The sequence below is a fragment of the Rhinatrema bivittatum genome, chromosome 2 (assembly GCF_901001135.1).
Source record: "Rhinatrema bivittatum chromosome 2, aRhiBiv1.1, whole genome shotgun sequence".
Classification (NCBI taxonomy): Eukaryota; Metazoa; Chordata; class Amphibia; order Gymnophiona; family Rhinatrematidae; genus Rhinatrema; species Rhinatrema bivittatum.
In genome coordinates this window covers 424,688,347-424,703,169 of record NC_042616.1, presented here as the reverse complement: position 1 = coordinate 424,703,169, position 14,823 = coordinate 424,688,347, and the positions used below count along the sequence as shown (strand labels likewise).

At 42.5% G+C, this 14,823-nt stretch overlaps 1 protein-coding gene across 1 annotated transcript in view; it reads right to left on the bottom strand.

The window, feature by feature from the left end:
• Positions 1-14,823, bottom strand: part of ZC3H7B (zinc finger CCCH-type containing 7B) — a 147,651-nt gene that overhangs the window by 44,932 nt on the left and 87,896 nt on the right. The window contains exons 14-15 of the mRNA XM_029590240.1: positions 2,823-3,028; positions 1,061-1,161 (exon numbers count right to left, since the gene is read on the bottom strand). Of these exons, the coding sequence (XP_029446100.1) occupies positions 1,061-1,161; positions 2,823-3,028 (307 nt within the window). The remainder of the gene's footprint in view (positions 1-1,060; positions 1,162-2,822; positions 3,029-14,823) is intronic.

The window sequence follows — 14,823 nt, the reverse complement described above, 5'->3', positions numbered from 1 at the left end:
ATCTGACAGTCTATACCTCTCCCATTGTAACACAGGCACTTTCAACTCAGGGTGGGTTGGGGGGGAGGGGGGAGCGGTGTTATATTGGTCTGCCTAGGGCACAAGGGTCTGTAGACCCTTGTAACACTGCCCTGCCCCCCAAACCCACCCTGGGTTGAAAGTGCCCCTCTTACAGAGAGAGACTGTCTCTCTAACAGAGGCTCAGGCTCTCTTTCTCTCCCTCCCCCTTAATATGGTCACTTGTGAGAGCACATGCGTAAAGGCTGCACATATATGTGCAGCAAGGATATTTTAAATGATACATGTGTACTTGGCATGCACGATATAAAACTGAGCGTATCTTTGTTCGCGTGTCCAATATGCACATTTATGGGCGCACGCGTGCCCCTTTCAAAATTTACATGTAAGCGAGTACAATTGGTCCATTCTAATTAAGATGTCACAAATGACATCACACAAATACTGCATGAACCAATCCCATATCTACCTGTGATCCTCTTTCAAACCCTGCTGCTCCCAAAAATTCAGGCAAACAGTAAGGAAGAAATCAGGAAATACAGCAAATGCATTAACTGATAGAATGTGAGTAGTGGTGCAGCCATGCAAGCTTCCGAAATACTACACACTACATTTTAGGTTCAGTTTCTTTTCATATCATTTGATGCATGCAAACCCAGTAGCCCTGAGATTATGGAAAAGGGAGTATTATTGATGCTGAAGTCCAAAGATGTGATCAGATGACATGACGGCGGTTTTCTCACATCAACACAGGCGGTATAAGTACCGTTCCATGGACTTATACCGCCTTTATTCCAAAAATATCTCATTGCCTGTCAGGGCATTTCAGCCACTTCCTAGGTGCACGGGCATGAGCACGGACTGATCATCTTCTGCTGGAAAGCATGCCACCCTTGCAGCAGTGGTGGCACCTTGCAGTCGCTGGAGGGACTGTAGGTGTCTAACCTCATGGGCGTTTCAGCTCCTCCTCGAATTTGTTTCTAATCAAGAAGCTAAACTAGGCTCCCACTTGCCTGTCCCCCAGCACTTCCCGCACACTCACTTGTGGTTTTCAAAGCTGTGCTGGGTTACGAGGTTGGCACAGACCACATTGTTCTCCTTGTTTCTTTTGCTGATTATTCTGGGCTTGCTGTCAAAACAGATCTGAAAAAGAAGAGTGAAAAAAAAATCAGCTACATACAAAGCCTGGGTGCTAGTTTACAGGGAAGGAAGGAAAAGTCATTTTTAGGGACTTTTAACTTAATGATCTATGTTTATATATTCAGTGCTGAGAAAATGTTTGTGAACTCCCTATGATTAGATCCTAATCTAAACCCCGATAAGAAAGAAACTTACCTCCGCTGAAGAAATAATTCAGACAAAAAGGATATATGTTAACTATTTATTCAACAAAACGATTCAACGATAAAGTATCCTTGGGTGAAAAAGTATATGAACCTTCATTCAACAACTGGTGGTGCCTTCTCCAGCTCATCAGTCTCTCGCATCACCCCGATGCATTCTGGCCCATTCTTCCATACAGAAATGCTTCAACGCTGTGACACCTGAGGGCTTCTTTGCATGATTAGCAGTGATGGATTTAGTATTCTGCCATCCCTAAGGCACTGTTGCTGCTCTGAGCCCCCTCCCTCCACCTCCAAAAAAAAGATCACAGGGAGTAGTCAGTCCAAGGCACAACCCCACAGTTTCCTGCAGCAGCTCAGGGGTAGATTTTCCAGCAAAACTTCTGAAGCACCCTGGCAAAAATTTCCATCCTTTATTTCATGTTATAAAAATTAAGTCATTTTTTAAACTTGCTTGTGCCTGTACTTTTTTTTTTTTTTAATTTCAAGAGAAAAAGATCTCGAGTATCAGTAGAGAGAGGAGTTTGTCAGGATGTGGTAAAGGCAGTTAGCATTGCTGGGTTTTAAAAAAAAACAACCCAAAACAAAACACATTTGGACAAACTCCTGGAGGAAAAGTCCATAAACTGTTATTAAGCAGGTAGACTTGGAGAAAAAGCCAGTGCTTATCCTTCAGCATTAGCAGCTTGGGATCCTGCCATTTCCCATTATCGTCATTGGAGGTCACAAACATTTTTTCTCAGCATTGTATATACACACAAACATTCATTCTGTCTGACCTCACTATCCACCGGGAAGGACGTCATAGTGGCAACTGCTGGAAAGAATTACGACGAATGAAGTTGTGTACAGAGTCTATAAAATAAAACCACCCTTAAGATAACGTCCTCTTCCCCCGTCGGCAGCTTCAGGGAATACAGGGCCTCTAACAGCCTGCTCCTTTTGCTTCAAAAGACACGAGCTGGGCTACCCTTTCCCCGAGCACGTCAGATGGAAAAAGCTGCTCTGTGATGCCGCTTCCTGACCCAGGATGTGAACAGTGAGGTCAGCGGCATTCTCGAACAACGAGAGCTGGGGATTCTCCTCCTTTCAAGGGACATGGGGAAAAAAAAAACCAAAAAACTTTTCACTAGTTCTGTGCTGTCCTCAGCAAAGTTGCTGCCATCTCTGAGCACTACCTTGGAATAGCACAGGGAAAAAGGCACCAAACCGTACAGCTCCAACTCTCTTTACTGTCCCCTGCCCTAGTCCTCCAATAAGCCTCGGTACACAGCTCTCATCTCGGGCCTTTCTTGGCTGGGTCGGCGGGTAACAGCTTCTAGCAGACCACTGCAAGCGTCGCCCTGCAGCTTCCCGCCACAACCTACAGTAATCCGCACTGCGGCCAGGGATCCCACAAGGTAGCACAAGCAGCACCGCCAGCGAGCCACCAAACAGGACCCTTCCCCTCCCCCCTCCTACCTCACACAGGAACATGAAGATGCCTTGGTGATCATGAAGGAGCTTGCTGACGGTCAGGCTGCTGCCCTTCATGCCGGCCAGTGGGTTGAAGAGGAGGTCGCGGTTCAGTGTCCCCCTCCGCTCTTCCGTCCACACGTCAATCTCTTCCTGGTAGTACCCGAAGGTGCAATTGTCACCATATTTGCAGTCTTGTTTGTTCACTATGTCTAGAAAACCACACACACACACACAGAGCAAGGGGCTGAGGATCAGAGCTGGCAAACGTGAAGTCCTCGGGGTGTACACTCACCTCCTCCCCCCCCCCCCCCCAGCAGGGGCGCAGTGTGCCAGCCAGCGCTCTAGCGTGTGCAGACGAGTACGGCTCCGAGAGACTCAAGAGTGCGGAGCAAGCCACTCAGCACAGCTGTTCTCACGGGAGCGAGTAACAGGAATTAGATCTACTTTATGGGATCAGCCGGCTGCTTGTGACCTGGATCGGCCCGCTGTCACGAGACAGGATGCTGGGCTCGATGCACCTTGCTCTAACCCAGCACCCTGCGCTTCTCACGTTCTTTAAGAGCAGCCCATCCACTCGGGCCAGTGGAAGAAAACGTGCAATCAGGTTAAACACATTTTACGTCGGGATTTTTTTTTATATAATCTGTGGAGTTCCCCCTCCCTCAAAAAAAAAATCGTATTTCTGTATTTTAACTATTACAGAAAGAAAAGATGCAGAACAGAAGCATCCAAGCAACACTGTATCAGGAACACTGTATCAGGAATGCACTGTATCAGGAATGCACTGTATCAGGCATGCACTGTATCAGGCATGCACTGTATCAGGAACACTGTATCAGGAATGCACTGTATCAGGAATGCACTGTATCAGGCATGCACTGTATCAGGAACACTGTATCAGGAATGCACTGTATCAGGAATGCACTGTATCAGGCATGCACTGTATCAGGAACACTGTATCAGGAATGCACTGTATCAGGAATGCACTGTATCAGGCATGCACTGTATCAGGAACACTGTATCAGGAATGCACTGTATCAGGAATGCACTGTATCAGGAATGCACTGTATCAGGCATGCACTGTATCAGGAATGCACTGTATCAGGCATGCACTGTATCAGGAATGCACTGTATCAGGCATGCAGCACTAGAATAAAGCTGACATGGCCTACCAAAATTCAGCATTCCTTACTCGGCTTTTTATCTTGAGCACAACAAGTTACAGTGCTGAGCACAGAAACATTACAACTGAATCATTTATGTACTAAGAAACTGCATCCTGTTAACTGCCAAAGCCAATACGGGTTGGATAAGGTGAAGGCATGGGCCCCCGCGTGTCCCCGGGACGGTCTTCCCTTTGGTAAGGGGCAGGCGTTCTTTTTTCCACAGCAACACCTGGGTATCTGTCACAAGGCAGGGCCGCCTTCTGCAGCCTCCTGCTTGTGGGCATTTACTTTTTTTTGCAGCATGGTCAATGGGAGCGGTGGTTCATGCTCATCCACACAGTATATTTAATGCTCGCATTCTCTTCCCACTGGCTTTTCCAACTTTTCATTCCTAATATCTTGATCAGGTGTAACACAAGCTAGGAAATTCATTCCCACCCCCCACCCCCCCAACTGACATTCATAAATTCTCAAAGATGGATTTTCTGTGACAGAATTTAAATGTACACCCTTGCTCAGTAACAATATCTCCGACATACAAATTCCAAATAACCAGAGCTTGAATAATCTTAGATTTCTTCACCGACAGCTGAAAAGCAGGCAGAGAGTCTTGAACACAAAAGACCAAATATGCCCCTAAGCAAATCAAACTCTGGAGACAAACCAACCCACCCTGTTCAATATTAACCTGATGGCAATCATCCCAGATATGCCTTACCTGACATGTTTTTAGGTCTGTCTGCTGATTAGTTTTATGCTAATATTTCTTGATGACTAGCTATGATTTTATGTTCCTGAGTTTGGTGTTGCTGTCTGAAAGGCAGAATACAAATGCAAGTAAATAAGTAAATATCTGGAATTAACCAGCTCATGCAGAATCAGTTCTCTCGGCTTCACTTGGCCCACTCATGTTTGGCTCAATACATCTTGGCTCCAAGACCAGTCTTCTACACGCTGGCCGGCTCTAAACGACGACTGAAAATTGTTGATATTTTCATGTCATTTGCAAACAAAAGCACATCCCTGGTAATAGACACCTTAGTAACAACCGACAGTCTTGATGTCTCAGCTACTCTGGAACACTTGCAGGAAGAAAACGCTTCTTGTGCAATGCCGCTGGTTTCATCCAACTTACAGCCTCAACAGAGACAGGACATTGAAAACAGGTAAAAAATGTAAGAGTATTTCCCAATGGTTTATGCACGACTCAGTTACACCAACAAGCAAAATCTATTGGGGTTGAATTTTTCCAAAAATTCTCATGCAAAGGATTTTTTTTTTTTAACCTGGTATCCCGCTCTTTCAGCAGCTCTAGGCAAGCAACAACAAAATGTCCACAATCAAATCATTTACAGAAAAAAAAAAAACAACCCACTGCTTTATTTTTCAGATCAAAGACATTTAGAAATTTTCCTCGGAGATCTGCCTGTTGGATAAGTCTGATTATTGTCCCTTAGGATGAACTTTAGCTCTCTGTCAGGCCGATACAGAAAGAAACCCAGGAGAGCGTGCGAGTGCCCGCTCTCCCGGTGCACGCACAGGCCAGTGTCCTGTGCGCGCGATCCAGTAAATAAAAATATGCTAATAAGGGCCCGTGGTAAAAGGAGGGGCTAGGGACACTAGCTCGTCCCTAGCGCCTCCTTTTTCATAGGAGCGGCGGCTGTCAGCGGGTTTGACAGCCGACGCTCAAGTTTGCCGGCGTCGGTTCTCAAACCTGCTGACAGCCACGGGTTTGGAAACCGGACGCCGGCAAAATTGAGCATCCGGTTTTCAACCCGCGAGCCGATTTTAAATTTTTAATTATTTTTTACTTTTGGGATCTCTGACTTAATATCGCCATGATATTAAGTCAGAGGGTGTACAGAAAAGCAGTTTTTACTGCTTTTCTGTACACTTTCCCGGTGCCAACAGAAATTAATGCCTACCTTTGGGTAGGCATTAATTTCTGAAAGTAAAATGTGCGGCTTGGCTGCACATTTTACTTAGTGAATTGCGCGGGAATAACTAATAGGGCCATCAACATTTTCAACGTGCTAACTTTACCCCTTATTCAATAAGGGGTAATAGCGCGTCGAAAACGCGCTTCCAACCCCCCTCCCCTCCCCCAAAACTAATAACGCCCGCAACATGCAAATGCATGTTGATGGCCCTACTAGTTATACGTCTCATACCATATGATTTTTAACTGCAGACCTTGCACCATGCTGGTGGCCTTTCTCTGGACTGCTTCCAGGCTGTGGAGAGACAGCCTCCAGAACTGGACACCATATTCTAGCTGAGGTCTCACTGCTGATCTATACAGAGGCATTATCACCTCTTTTTTTTTTTTGCCTCCTTTCCAAAGGAAAAGAAAGCTAATGAGATTGCTATGCCTCCACTTGCTCTCCCCAACACCTAGAGAGAGCACTTCTGTTGCTGTACTACCATCCTGCCTGGACACTTGCCTTCCCTTCACCACCGTTCCTGCGCCTCGGAGCCGGGCAAGCTCCGTGCTGCTGACATCATCAGGGCGATGGCTCTTAGGACCCGCAGCGATGAAGGAGCCTGACAAAGGGGCACACCCCTTTTGTTCACTCCTGAGTTTTTCCTTCTGTCACTAACTTTTAGCCTCAGCATTTTAGATTGCTATCTCCCACTCTCTTCTCTTTTCAATCATGGAAATCGCCACTGTTCTTGGAAACGGTAAATATGGTCCTTCTGCTGCACAATCTTACAAGACCCATTATCCCTCTAAAAACCATCACAGAGGTTCACTGGCTTGTATAATGCCAACTATAACTGCAGATACCATTATTTTCTCTACTGTATCTATTCTTTACTGCAATGCCCAATCAGTAAGGAAAAAAACACCAGTTATTTTTGATCTGATCGACAGTAAAAAAAAAAAAAAACCCGGACTGTTTTTTTTAATTACAGAGTCATGGCTCACTGAATCTGATAATGTGACAATAAATAATCTGTCCAAAAGATTATACCGCCTTCTCTAAACCTAGACCGAATTGTAGAGAAGGCGGCCTCCTAGCGATTGTAAAATCTTCCCTTTCCCCAATAAAGAAAGAACTGCCATCTATCTATCCCTATGAAATTCTACCCATCACCACCTCTGCGTTAAATATAGGCATCATATATTGTCTCCCTGGTCTTTTACACTCAGATTCATCTGGTCTGCTTGAATTAATATTCACATTACCATTACATCTATCACAAACAGTTTTAGTTGGTGATTTCAATTTACACATCAATCTTTCTCCACCACCACCAGCCGCAGTTTCTTTTTTACATGCCATGGCTGGTTTAGGATGGTAGCAGATATTTAAAGATCCTACACATATCTGGGGCCATTCTTTAGACCTTGGGGGGGGGGGGGGGGTTATAACTCTCTCTTTGCCTCAATATCTTCTGACAAAACTCACATTAATCCAATACCATGGTCGGATCATTATCTCATCTATTTCACTCTGAATTTAGCTAACCATGCTGCCTCCTCAAACCACCATTCTCAGGTGAAAAAAAGAAAACATGTTTCAGCTGAAGTTTTCATGGAAGCTTTCATCCCTAATATGCCATTATCTCCATCTAAATGTGTCAATGACTCAGTTTTCGCCTGGAACTTCGCTATTATAAAAACTCTACATTCTGTGGCTCCGATAAAAATCTTTTCAGTGAAATCCAAACCAAGTGCCCCCCGGTATTCTAAGTCGCTCTGCTCACTAAAGACCTTGTTACGACAAAAAGAGCGTCTATGGTGTAAATCTAGACTTCTGACTCAAGGAACAAATACTGTTGCACTCTCCATCTAATAAAAAAGAAATCACCATTGCTAAAAAAAAATCATACTATGCAAACAAAATTTCATCTGCTAATGGAAACCCTGCCATACTTTTCAACATATTCAAATCCTTGACGACAACTCATCAAAACCTTGACAAATCTATTGACCAACTGTTCTTCAATAAGACTGTCGATCATTTTAAAAATAAAATTGATATGATAACGAAGGAATCCTCTCATCTTCCTTTCCCAAAATCTTCAAACCCCCTGCCTGATCGCAACTGGTCTACTTTTTCCCCAGTCTCATCAATTACACTGCAATCAGTTTTAAAAAAGCAGAAAATCTCCAGTTCCCATTAAACCCTGTTCTGGCCTCCTTTTAGAATCAATTGGGGAAGTTGCTACTGATCATTTATGTAAACTGGTTAATTTATCCCTAGAATCTGGATCCTTTCCTGATATCTTAAAACAGACTTCAATTCTTCCAATATTGAAGAACAATCCAAAACTTTGCGGATCTCAATGATTTAAGACCAATCACTTCTCTTGCCAAACTCATAGAATCCATTGTGCTGCATCAGCTGACAGATTTCCTTTTTGATCATGATATCCTTCATCCCAATCAACACGGCTTTCGCCAAGGTCACTCTACTGAAACACTACTGCTATCTTCCTTCGATACATTTTTACGCGGTTTTGACTCAAATACACACTTCATCTTAGTCTTTTTAGACATTTCCGCTGCCTTCAATACTTTGGATCACCAAATTTTATCATTAAGTTTACAATCCATAGGAATTAATTTAACTGTTCTTGACTGGTTCCAATCTTACCTAGCCAATCGTACACAACAAATTAACATTGGTATGCATTCTTCCAAACAATATACAGTTTCTTCCAGCGTTCCTCAAGGTTCCTTTCTAACCCCCATTCTCTTTAACATTTACTTACGCCCCCTTTGTCACCTACTCTTCGTGCACGACATCCAATTCAAAATATATGCTGATGATAAATTCAGACATCTCACTATCAAAACATATTTCCGCAACATTTAAGAATTCTTTTTTTAAACTGCAAATGCTTAAACATTTATGTCCCCCTTCTATTCTTCTGTGATTTTCGTACAGTATAACAATCCCTAACTTTTTCTGGTATTGACTATTGTAACGCCTTATACCTTCGCTTCCTGGATATTGCTATTTGACCTCCACAATTAATACAAAATTCAGCCGCTCATATCTTATCAGGTTCACCTTTAAAAAACCCACATCACACCAGTCTTGTTCTCTCTTCACTGGCTCCCAATTAAATTTAAAATTCAATACAAAATACTCTATTATTCACTCACTTTTACTCAATCCTTCATCGCTCTGGCTATACTCCATTCTCCGAATTTATAAACCAACAAGGCACTTGAGATCTCTAAACAAAAATCTCCTTGACATACCTTTGGTTCGATTGGCTAGACGTGATATGACTAGAAAAAGAGCCTTTTCCGTCGCCTGTCCTTTATAATGGAACACCTTACCGGACTCACTTCGTTAAAGTTCCGATCCAAAAGTATTCAAAAAAAATCACTAAAAACTTATCTCTCAACATATCTGATACATAACATACTTAACCTTACACCAATCACATTTGCACAGATATGTTTTTCTTCTCCCCCCCTTTTTGTTCTATTTTATTTTAACCCAATTTTAATTTATTTTACTCCACAATTTATTTAACTTTGCTATTTTTGTACGTACTATTTCTTTTATTTATGCTTGTATTATCATTTTATTGTAAACTGTTTTGACCAATTATTTTTTTTTATTGAAAATGTGGTATATAAATTAATTTTAAATAAATAAGGTTTTTGCTTGGTGTCCTAGCCATAGCAAAATTTCAGCATATATCAGGAGGAACACAACGACTCTGAAAGGGGTAGGGTTTTTTTGGGTTTTTTTGATCCGTGCATATGCACAAACCGTGGACACACATCCCAAACAGGTAGGCCCCTTACTTTTGGGTAGAGCTTCCTGAGTTCGATATTCATTGCCACTTAGCTGGTGAAGTTCTGACTTAGCTGGCTAAGTGGTGCTATATGGCTACTTCAGCCGCACTGACCAGCTGCCACTTACCTTTGTCTAACTGGCTAAAGAGTTAGCCAGGTAAGTGAGAGGCAGGAATGGGGACTTTCCGAGGCAGAGCTACTTATCCAGCTAGGTGCCGATTTTCAGTCTTATTCACCTTAGTTAGCCAGATAAGTCTAGGTCAGCTATTTGGCTGTCCTACATTTAGCCAAATAAACTTCTCCAGCTAACTATAAGACAGCTGAGAATATTCAGCAGTTCAGCCGCATCGCTAAATATCTCAGCCAAATTAGCCGGATAAGTTTATCTGGATAACTTGCTCAGCTGGATATAGTGGCTGAATACTGGCCTCCTTTTTCTCCTGGTTATGGCCCCTCCCTATGCAATCCAGCATCCCTCTGGCTCTGACTGCCACCTTAGCACCTGGTTCCACTACCTGGAGATCATCAGACACTATCAGCCCGAGGTCCCTCTCCTACCTAGCTGGTTCACATCAGCTTCTCATCCCCATCACGTACCACTTGCTTTTTACATCAATAATACAATAACTAAAAATTCAAAAAGGAACCAATCTTATATGCCTTAGAGGGGATGTTATGGAGGTGTAGGATGTGTGCCTGCCTAGCTCGGGATCCCAACCTCCTTATTTTGTTATAGAAATGGGTTCTTTTTAAACTTTGCATGTCGGCACAGTTGTTCCTGCTTCACTATACCTCATGCAATTGGAACGCCAGTTTTCAATGGATAATCGGCAGGTTTATGGCCTCCAGACCGCAATGATAGGAGAAAGAAAAAAACAAACTGGTGAATCAGAAAATGGTGGCCGTCTCAGTGTCCCTCTGTCGCTTGGAACAATGGAAACTAGAGATACAGAAGTAGCAGCAGCGATGGTAGCTGTTTTAAAGACAAATAGGGTCATTTTCCAAGGTGTGATAGCCCATTATCGCAACAGTAAAATTAAAATTAGGAGAAGGGGTGGAGTTTGGGAGGGGTTTAGGGAAATGGGGTGGCAGCACCACTGCCGGCGATAATGTTTTGGACATTATCGCTGGCAATAGTGCGGGAAATAGCACCACCTTTTAGCATGGGGCTATGGGAGTGATAGTGTGAGGCATGGCCGCACCACGGCAGGTAAAACGAACGTGTCTGACCTAACAGATCGTGTGCACACATTGGAAACAGAGGTAATGTCACTAAAGGCAGATTGCGATCACAGAGTCCTTAAAATTGATGACTTAGAAAATCAATCGCAAAGGGGTAACTTAGGCTTTATTGGATTCCCCGAGAACATCCATGATTATGAGCTGGCTGAAGTCCTAGAAGAATGGCTACCACATGTGCTGCAGCTCAGTAGAAAAAAAGATGGCCAACTCAGAATAGAAAGAACTCACCGCCTGGGGCCAAAACTAGAGCAAAGAATCAAGCCGAGACCAGTTATCCTGAAAATGCTGAATTCCGAGCATAAGTTGGAAATTTGCAGGCTTACCGAAATAACTGAAAGCTTCTCTACGAAGGAGAACAGGTATTGATATTTCAAGATTACTCGGAGATAGTTACTGCAAAATGCAAGACATCTGCACCGATCTGTGCTCAATTAATCAAGAGGAAATTGCAATTTATGTTGCCCTTTTCTGACAAAACTAAAAGGACATCTTTGAAAATAAGCTGATTTATGAATTGGTTGGTGATGCTGCAGCGTTTTTTAAGTCACTACTAGTAGACAGTCTGGCTGAGATCAGGACATGGCTGGTAAGGAAAATAGCCCCAGGGAAAGATAGCAGGAGAATTGGCTAAAATGCTATACAGGCAGTGATGCTACTTGAATAAACTTTGAGGTGTTTATTTTTCTACCCGCCGAGTCTTTGTGGGAGTTATTAGAACATTTTAATTGGATAAAAAAATATCCTCCGCTGCCTTGTGTAAATAAACATGAGACCCTAGTCACAGCACTCTAAACAAGCTCCCTTGACTGCATAAAAGCTATGGATCGATCTTCTAATGACAGTTAAACAGCAGATGACCTGGATCTTCAGCAGTTAATACAAAAGCTGGTCGACTCTGGGTCTGGATGATATGCTGCAAACATCGCGTTGGATATGGTGTTAAGAGTTTTGGCGCTCAATGTTGGAGATCTTTAAATACGATTTTGCCAATAAACATGGGTCCTATTGGGACTCTTGTTGCAGTTCAATGATTTAATCGAAGGTTAAGGACTTCTTTTATAGATCCTTTTGACAGACTGAGAGGATCTGGAAAGAGGCTCGTCACAGAATAAACTGGTTCAAGTTAATATGGTTACAGTATGAATACTAAATGGATTCTTCTGGAGGGTCTCTGATCAAGCACTTTTGACAATTGTCAGAGACAGTGGAGAACATCTTTTTTTTTTCCTTCTCTCTTTATTGATACCTCATATATTGCTTGGTTGGTGTGATGGTGGGAGGTGGGGATCCACATGTCAATAGCAGGCTTCTACACCCCTTTAGTAAGATGACAGTGTATGGGAGGATGGAGGTAAAAGGGGGGGGGGGGGGGGGGGCAAGATGTCACATGGGGAGTAGGGATGGGAGTTGTAAACCAGAGAGTTAAGGGTAAGGTAAGGGTGAGTTTCTATCACGTGAAGTCTGGTTGGGGTGGAAGAAGTCACTGGTTAGAGTCTAGGCTGGGGGCTCAGATCAAGACTTGGGAAGTGTTAATGAAGATGCACAGGAACTGAATATGAATAGATAGCAAGCATAATGCCTCAAACATTGCTTAAATATGTTATTTGGGATGTATCCGAGATAGGTTCTATTTATAAGCACTATAAAATATTGCAAGCTTTGCGGCATCAGAAGGTGAAAATAGCACTTCTCCAGGAAACACATTAGATGAAGGTGAACATAAGAAACTTAGGTAGGGTTGGGGAGGTGTTTTCATCACAGTCGCAAATGGAAAAGCAGGTGTAGCGATTTTGATAGGGAAACAATTGCTTTTCAAGCTACCAAGATTGTAACTGACCCAGAGAGGAGATTTTTGTTGATTGTAGGTATTTTATTTGGTCAGAGTGTAACCATCTATAATGTTTATGCCCCGAATACTTATCAGCACTTCTTCACCCAGCTGGTGAAACTACTGCCTAGCAAAACTCAGGGTCTCCTTGTGATCGGTGGGGGCTTTAATTGTGTTCGAGATCCAAACATGGATAGGTCCTCTGGTACTCGTATGGTGGGGGATCATCCATTGAAAGGAGAATCTTAGGTTTGTGATGGCTTGGACCTGGACAACACTTGGCATATCCTACATCCATTAGATAAAGAGTAAATGCATATCCCTAGAATTCATGGGTTACACTCACAGACTGTTTGTGGGAGGCCAGGCCTTCTCGAGAGTAACTCGAGCAAAGATAGGGCCCCTGGAGATTTTCGATCACTCCCTTGTGTGGCTGAAAGTTGAAGGTTTTCGCCTTGCTGAGGTGATAGTAATGTGGAGATTCCCGAGGTATTCTCTACAGGGGCTCAAGATTTAGGGAATTTCTAAGTAAGAAATGGGAAGACTACATAGCTTTTGATGCAGCCCATAGAAATACACCAATCCTCTTTTGGGAAGCAGCAAAAACAGTTTTGCGTAGGAAGATAATTTCATATGTAGCGGCCCAGAAGTAGACATTGACAAAGGAGGTGATACAACTTGAAAAGCAACTGCAGTATATAAAGAATGCATATGAAACTAATGTGACAGCAGGGAAAAAGCTAGATTTTTGGAAGTATAGTCAACTCTAAATTCATTATTGCATAAAAGGGCACAAAAGTCTCTCATGTACTATAAAGCAAGATTCTATCAGTATGGCAACATTCAGGGAAAATGTTGGCGACTAACTAAAAACTGGGGAGGAGTGCGATATATATTTTCACTAAAAGTTCCATGTCAACATGTTACAATGTATTACGCCCCTGAGGCGACAGTTCAGTTCCCATGTAAACCGGTGCGATATGTATTGTATACAGGAACATCGGTATATAAAAATTAAAAACAAATAAATAAATAAATAAATAAATATAAAAGCCCTGAGAAATAGTATGGGGGGAATTAAAAATTCCACTAAAGATATTTGTGAAATTCTTTGCTCATTTTACAAAGAGTTGTATAGTACTACTTCGGTAGATGAAAGGCAAATCGATGATTACTTGAAGAAAGCTCAGTTACCAACATTGACTGATTCCCAAAAGGAAATATTGAATGCCCCTAACTCAGTTGGAAGAAATCCAACAGACTATTTGGCACACTCACCTTCTTAAAGTCCTAGAGCCAGATAGATACCCCGGAAAATTTTATAAGCTAATGGGAGATAGAATATTACCACTCCTAAGCACGATGTATGAAGAGCTTATTGAGAAGGGATTTTTTCTTGGTCACCATATTTGGCTTATATAATGGTATTGCATAGACAGAGGCGAGATCCATTATAACCAGGGTCATATAGGCCAATTTCACTGCTAAACTTTGAAGTAAAATTATTAGCTAAGATAATTGCAGATCGTTTAGCTAGGTACTTATCATCATTGATAAAGGAGAACAAGTTGGGTTTGTAAAGGGGAGGAGTTCGGTATATAACGTTCGCTACATTTGCTTCAATGGAGATCAGTGCCAGGCAAAAGCTACCATTGCTTCTTTTAAGCTTTGATGCTGAAAAAGCATTCAATCACATTAACTGGAGATTTATGTTTGCAATTCTCAAGGCAATGGGTATAGAGTGTTACTTTAACAAAGTGGTGAGGGTGCTATACAGTAAGACGACGGTCTCAGTGTTAGCAAATGGGGTTCAGTGAGAGAGTTTTGAACTTAAGAGAAGTACACATCAGTGTTGCCCACTATCCTCTCTTATTTATTCTTATGTTAGAACCTCTTTTAACAATGATTTGGGAAAATAAGGCTATTAGGGGAATTAGTGCAAGGAATGAGAGTTTCCCAATATTTAAGCTTTCAGCTTTTGCAGACTATGTCTTGGTTCAT